Below are 6,759 nucleotides of genomic sequence, written 5' to 3' on the forward strand. Positions count from 1 at the left end.
AAAATTGTAAATGTGTTAAACAAAAATATTATGTTAAATATTGTTTCATTTATTCATAAATAAATCATTAGTTTGTTGATATCTAAATAAACTCGGCGAAATTATATACTAATATTAATTCATTTTTTTTTAACAAAGTAAAATTTGAAGTAAGTAAATGCAATTTTGTTAAATAAAAGAGTATTTTTAGATGCTGAATATCGCACAGATAGTGACCACAAGTTTATGAAAGTGGAAGATTGGAATGAACAATCAAATAATGTACGAAGGTATGGCACGTGTTATTAATAAAAAGAGCTGTACTTTAATATTGTTTTAGTGAAAATTATTCTATAATTTAGTCAAAATTTTAAGATATTCTATTCATTTTTAAGTGATAAAAAAATTATAAAATTTTAATATTTAAATATAAAATTAATAATAAATTAATAACGACTATATATAACTTTCAGAATAGCAATAATGATGCACGATTATCACGATTATTGCATAGGACAGAATGATCTCATAGGATCGCAGTATTTATATACGCAATTATTAAAAGTCAGAGGATACGAAATCATAACTCTTTCTTATGAAAACTTCAGTGTACAGGACAATATAAAAAAACGGCTCAATTACTTGAAACAATGCATGAATCATATAAAAGAAATGAAGCCAGCAAAACAAACGAAATCGATATAGTCCAATATTGGCCTAGTCCAATAAAATCGAAATAAATATTTAAAAGAAATGTATAAAAATAGATGCTTTCATTATTCCTTATATGCATTATAATTAGAACTTAATTAAATGTTATTGTTTGATTACTAAATTATTTTATTACTGCATTATCAAACTAGTGAAAAAAGGATGAATAAAAACTATCTCTTTAAATATCTACAATCTTTTTATCTCTTGATAGTAATTTTATTTACATCGAATAATATTTTATGTAACTATAATTATGAATTAGCTACTTTATTCTTTACTCTCACTGCTGTTCTAACAAAGATCACTGTGATGGCCGCCAAGGTTCAATCTTCGGTCTTGTGGTGCTGTAAGGCATATAAGCTTGATCTGTGCCACTCATATTTTGTTGATGATCCATCATCCATTTATATTTTGGTCGAGATGGATCTTCGTGTGGTGGCAAATCTGTTTTGTAATGCAACCAACCAAACCATTCAGGTGGGACTTGTGAACCATCATAATTCAGTCCAACTTTATCTGCATATATCACCCATCTGTTACGACCTGTAAAGAATATTAAATAAACATGATATTAACTGTATTTTACACTATTATATACTTTCAAGATAAGATTAAGAATGCTTTCTAGCAAGAGACAAATAATAATGTAACAATGAATCATTATATCCTTGTTATTTACTAATATTAAAATGATCATAATCTCTTGCTGGAAAGCACTAACGGTATAATACAGTGAATTATTTCATCTTTGTTTAATATTAGTAAACAAGAATATAATAATTTACTAAGTTGGCTTTCAATGTCTTAGATGCTCATGCCATATAAATTTTATTCTATCTTCCTTATATGATACATAATGAGTGATGAAACTTATGTTGCTTGAGCAGTTAAATACAGTCAGTGTCTTGCTGAAAAGTATCTTAATAAAATGATATATACATATAGATATTTATACTCATATTAATCTGACATTTATACTTATAGTATACATATTAGTGTACTTAACTGACCTATAAAGTGCATATTATTCTCATAGTATCGATTGCCATACTTGTCTTCTCCGACTAAGGTTCCACTCTTCAATTCATCCACTCTGAAATGAATTTATATTCACTATATTAATTGTAAGGATATTACGTTGACACATTGCATTTATATTGCAAAATATTTTATTTTTATTTTGTTATATACATTAGTAAAATTTGAATAAGCTGCAGAGCTCAAAGTCAAATACAGAACGGAGTTACACAATACTAATCAAAGTGATAGTATTTTGAACATTCGCTGTATTACTAATATAATAATTGCTTAATAACCTGTATAACGTTTTGAAGGAACCGATAATACCACCATGGTCGCGTATTGTACGAAATAACGTCACGAATTTATCCAATCCTAATAACTTTGTCAAATTTGCCATTTTACTTCTGTAAATAAAGCGTGAAATTGGCTAAAGTCGATTCGGTAGGGTCGCCAACATTTAAAGTCATTCGATACGTCCTAGTTTAATTTATGACATCAGGATCTAGGAACTTATAAAAAAATACTTTGGCGATCTTGATTGTTTTAAACATCATATATTAGTTTATAGGTTGTATACTCCGAGATTGTATGTTCCGAATTGTAATAAAAAAAATATTAAAATATGATTTTACGATAGACAAATTTAATATACTCAATGTCGTTAGCGTTTCCGTTGAGATAATTATGTGTGGTCACTTTTATTAGATTCAATAAAACAAATTTTTATTTTTATTTTTTTTAAAATGAATAAATTAACAGTTATTGAGAAAAATGTGCGAACAAAGCTGCGATGTATAATTCGTATGAATACGACTAGTGCAAGACAAACTCCGACCGAGTATTGTTTGCAGCTAGTTAGGTACTTGTCTTTGCTTTGTTAAATTGAAGCTGCACAAATATAAACAAGAATTGGACATTCATGTTTATGTAATAAATGTAATAATATTATTCTAATGTATAATATAATATTAGTATATACATTTCATATATTATAGTATTATATTTATTTAATATATTTAAATAAATTTTTCAAAATTTCAAATTTCTGAGGAAATGGATATACTAGTTGTGTTTCTTTGGAATAAAACTAAGTAAATAAAATTTCTTGTAAGATACATTAAAATAATTGTGCAAGTTTGTATATAACAAAATCAGCAAAAATTCTAACAAAATCTACTCAAAGTTATATTTATCCATTGTATTTTTAGGAAGAACGATTATGAGAACTTTTTATGTACGCTATTACTTCCTCGTAGTATTAAATCGACGGCTTTTGCTGTACGTGCGTTTAATGTCGAAGTAGCACAAGTGGAGGATCAAGTAAGTGACAGTAGGATAGGTACTATGCGATTACAATTTTGGACAGATGCTCTGAACAGAATTTATAATGGTAATCCTCCGAAGAGTCCCGTGGCATTGGAGTTACACAGGGTAACATAAATAGATCTCATTGTTCCAAGATACATTCGTATGACTATTGTTGGAAATCAGAGATCTTTTGCATTTACAGATCCTTCAACAACACAAACTATCTAAACGCTATTTCAAGCGCTTGATTGACGCTCGTTTGAACAAGCTAAATAGCTCAATATTTGTGGATTTGGAATCGTTCGAAAGATATTGTGATTATACTACATCATCAATTTATTATTTGCTGCTAGAGGCACAGAGTATAGCAAGCGTCAATGCTGATCATGCAGCTAGCCACTTCGGCAAAGCACATGGTTTAGTCACCTTGATACGTTCTGTGCCATATAATGCCCGAAAACGAGTTATAATATTGCCACAGGATATTTTGCTAAAATACAGTATCTCCTCTGAATCTATCTTTCAGAGACAATCAAATGCTGGATTTAAAGACGCTATACTTGAAATTGCATCTTGCGCCAAGCAGCATCTGAAAATGGTACAATAGATAACTTAATTCCATATATGTGGAATTGACACCAAGTCAATCTGCGTCTATGACGCAGTCATATATCTGACAATTTTCATGTTTTTGCATTTAGATGAAAAAGTCAGGAAAGATTTATACGACATTATTTTCTTTATTTTAGGCGACATCACTTAGAAAGGCTGGGAAGAATCTTAACGCGATATTTCTACCGACAGTTTGCGTGGAGAATTATTTAGAAGAATTAAAAAAAGTAGACTTCGATGTTTTTCACCCGACATTACAAAGAAGAAATGGCATCCTTCCATTACAATTACTGTGGAGAAAGATATGGTCTTAGGGTGACTTTGACCAGACTCCAATTAATTTAATCAGAGACTGATTCAATCAGCAGTTTTGCTGTAAGATCTGTAGCTATATATAATTCGTTATTCTTAATTTAATCTTACTTTTCATTAAACAAAAAGTTTATTCTATCCATATTAAGAATTATTATAGATGAATGTGTGTTTAGGATAACTTTGATCAAATGTCGATTAACTTATCAAATAATAGTTGTACATACTATTTTATTTACATAGATATTATATACATAGAATTAAGTTTTTATTAATACTTGAAAAAACGATTAAATTGGAAATAACGAATTATATAGTTAAAAATTTTGTTTTAAATTAGCTCCTGATTGAATTAATCACTGATCAAGTTAATGGGAGTTTGGTTAAAGTCGCCCTTAATTATTAAAGTTTGAAATTAGTTAAAAATAACATTTAATATGTTTTAGTCATTTATTATCCTAATTCCATTTAAATTAAAAAATTTCATATCGCAGAAAATCAGGATATCAATCATAAAACTTTATTCTTAGGATGGAAAGGATGAAAAGTGGAAATTTTAACTATTGAAGTTAATAGAGAAATTTTTCACTTCACTTTTCATCCTAGGAAAAAAAGTTTCATGATTGGTACCTAGATGATAATTGGAAGAACATTTTTTTCAAATATTGCATCCTGATTGGCTTATTTCTCGTTTTGTCCAAATTTTTTTTGCGACAATCAATTTTACAGTTTTGGAGGTTTCTTTAACGTATCTGACGGTTTTTATCCGCAAAAATACCCACAAGTTTTATATATATATATATATATTCCTAAATTAATAAAATAGTCGAATTTAAACCAGCATTGCGAAACCGTTCACTCTTGTGACTCCAAGATATCGAATAAAAATTGATGCGCTTCATTCTACTTATATATTTGTTCCGCGTTCGATGAATGAGAATGGGACCAAAGACATAGAATCAAGCGATTTTTGATTACATTGAACTTGTGATAACCAAGGCCATCCAGAGTCTAAACGAAACAGGAAGAATTGCTCATTTATGTTCAATTTTTGAATTTTTTGGCATTCTCAAAATTTATTTCGCGTTTCGACGATCGCAGTTCATAACTATCATAACTGATAACAATTCATAATTGGGAACAATCGGGAAATAATCTCACAAACCAATCGCAGGTAGTTGTTCCTTATCTATCTTATTGATTTGTTAAGTTTTGTGTGTTCATTTTGTTCATATCTGTATCTCCCAGCTTATCTGCCGTTTGCCTTCGAGTTTTATATATACAAAATACTTTCGTAAATTACTTATATCTTATCGAACAGTTGAATCTGTAGTTGAATGATTTTATTATGTTTATTACGTTAAGGTTATAATGCTAAAACAGTATAATAAATTAGTAATAAATTTTTTTATAGATTCTTGTTACATAGATTAAACACTTTGTTTGATATAGCTAATAACGTATTAGAAAAGAAAATAAAAGTTTTTGCTTTTATAGATCAAAATGTCTACTACATCACAGAAGCACAGGAACTTCGTGGCTGAGCCGATGGGAGACAAGCCTGTGACTGAACTAGCTGGTGTCGGAGAGGTGCTAGGAAAAAGATTAGAGTCTGCAGGCTTTGATAAAGTAAATATTTCTTTACATTTATAATTTTAATTGAATATATCTAAATCACTCTTAGTGTGACTCTTAAATAAATTCTAATTTAATCGTATCTTATTTTATTAATAGGCATATGTGGTCTTGGGACAGTACTTAGTGTTAAAGAAGAATAAGGAGCTGTTTCAAGAATGGATGAAAGATGCTTGTTCAGCGAATGCGAAACAGTCAACAGATTGTTATCAGTGTCTCACTGATTGGTGTGAAGAATTTTTGTAATTGTGATAGATTTGACTTAAATATTCTTAAAAAAAAAACAAAGTTTAATTATAAAATTATATGACATTACGCAAAATGTAAAATATATTTTAACATTTATATATTTTTAATATATCTTGCTTATAAACAGTAACTTTGAACAGTAAACATAAAATTTATTTTTGCAAATTGAATAATCACATTTTATAATCAAATAGTTATTATCACATGTATTTTAGTAATTATTTAGTATTTGATCATTAAGAATGTAGAATGATTTTTTGTATTTATTCTATGATCAATCGGTGAATTTCAGTGAATCATATCAATAACAGTAATGGATTAAAGAAATTTGTGATTTTTGTACACATTAAGATATTGAAAAAAATATTACTTCAATGAACACAAAAGTTATAAAAAAAATATGCAGTCTTAGATGTAAGTACATTGACACGCTTACATAAAATGTGAATGTAATATTTAAATAGAACAAAAAATAAAAGGATTTATTCTCTAATAATGTTCTGATTGAAAAGTATTGATTTCTGATTATTTAAACAAAATATTTAAAATAAAATTTATGTAGAAAAGAAGGTAATAGTTTCATATATAATTTTATCATATTTTATTTTATTTTAAATTAGATTTCATTTTAAATTATTTTTTAAGTCAACATATCTGTTCTCTTTTTTCTTTTTACTCTTATCTGTTCTATTTTTGACTTTTATTTTTCTCGAAAATAAAAGATTGTAAAAAAGATGTGTTCACATTGAGAATCGAATTTTTATTATCAGGGTTTTAATCAAGACTTTATCGATATATTTTTCTTAATACCTTCGGCACTTTTTTAAGTATCAAAACGTTAAATCAATATATATTTATATATAATATTATTATGGCTGTGTTCCAAAATCTACTATCAATATTGAAAATCTATAGTGCACGTGACAT

General features: G+C 27.8%; 3 protein-coding genes across 3 annotated transcripts; 2 read left to right on the forward strand and 1 right to left on the reverse strand.

Annotated features, from left to right (window-relative positions):
• Positions 1 to 870: 870 nt before the first annotated feature.
• LOC105619570 (probable NADH dehydrogenase [ubiquinone] 1 alpha subcomplex subunit 12) lies at positions 871 to 2,115 on the reverse strand. The gene is made up of 3 exons (XM_012201086.1): positions 2,010 to 2,115; positions 1,704 to 1,786; positions 871 to 1,236 (listed from the first exon to the last, which is right to left on the reverse strand). Exons 1-3 carry the CDS (start codon positions 2,111 to 2,113, stop codon positions 995 to 997), a joined length of 429 nt encoding a protein of 142 aa, XP_012056476.1. The 5' UTR covers positions 2,114 to 2,115; the 3' UTR covers positions 871 to 994.
• Positions 2,116 to 2,459: 344 nt separating this feature from the next.
• Positions 2,460 to 3,950, forward strand: LOC105619571 (NADH dehydrogenase (ubiquinone) complex I, assembly factor 6). The gene is made up of 4 exons (XM_012201087.1): positions 2,460 to 2,575; positions 2,925 to 3,147; positions 3,227 to 3,622; positions 3,774 to 3,950. The coding sequence occupies exons 1-4, from the start codon at positions 2,460 to 2,462 to the stop codon at positions 3,948 to 3,950; spliced, it is 912 nt and encodes a 303-aa protein (XP_012056477.1).
• A 919-nt stretch (positions 3,951 to 4,869) lies between these two features.
• On the forward strand, positions 4,870 to 6,222 carry LOC105619572 (barrier-to-autointegration factor). Its single transcript, XM_012201088.1, has 3 exons — positions 4,870 to 5,125; positions 5,446 to 5,577; positions 5,683 to 6,222. Exons 2-3 carry the CDS (start codon positions 5,452 to 5,454, stop codon positions 5,827 to 5,829), a joined length of 273 nt encoding a protein of 90 aa, XP_012056478.1. The 5' UTR covers positions 4,870 to 5,125; positions 5,446 to 5,451; the 3' UTR covers positions 5,830 to 6,222.
• The last annotated feature ends 537 nt before the right edge of the window (positions 6,223 to 6,759 follow it).

Source organism: Atta cephalotes (genome assembly GCF_000143395.1).
Source record: "Atta cephalotes unplaced genomic scaffold scaffold00022, whole genome shotgun sequence".
Classification (NCBI taxonomy): domain Eukaryota; kingdom Metazoa; phylum Arthropoda; class Insecta; order Hymenoptera; family Formicidae; genus Atta; species Atta cephalotes.

Coding starts and splice junctions, on each gene's coding strand:
- LOC105619572 (XM_012201088.1), top strand. CDS start 5,452: ATGTCTACTACATCACAGAAGCACAGGAACTTCGTGGCTGAGCCGATG. Junction 5,578..5,682: donor AGTCTGCAGGCTTTGATAAA/GTAAATATTTCT, acceptor TTTTATTAATAG/GCATATGTGGTCTTGGGACA.
- LOC105619570 (XM_012201086.1), bottom strand. CDS start 2,113: ATGGCAAATTTGACAAAGTTATTAGGATTGGATAAATTCGTGACGTTA. Junction 1,787..2,009: donor TCCTTCAAAACGTTATACAG/GTTATTAAGCAA, acceptor AATTCATTTCAG/AGTGGATGAATTGAAGAGTG. Junction 1,237..1,703: donor GAATAATATGCACTTTATAG/GTCAGTTAAGTA, acceptor TATTCTTTACAG/GTCGTAACAGATGGGTGATA.
- LOC105619571 (XM_012201087.1), top strand. CDS start 2,460: ATGAATAAATTAACAGTTATTGAGAAAAATGTGCGAACAAAGCTGCGA. Junction 3,148..3,226: donor TGGCATTGGAGTTACACAGG/GTAACATAAATA, acceptor TTGCATTTACAG/ATCCTTCAACAACACAAACT. Junction 3,623..3,773: donor CCAAGCAGCATCTGAAAATG/GTACAATAGATA, acceptor TCTTTATTTTAG/GCGACATCACTTAGAAAGGC.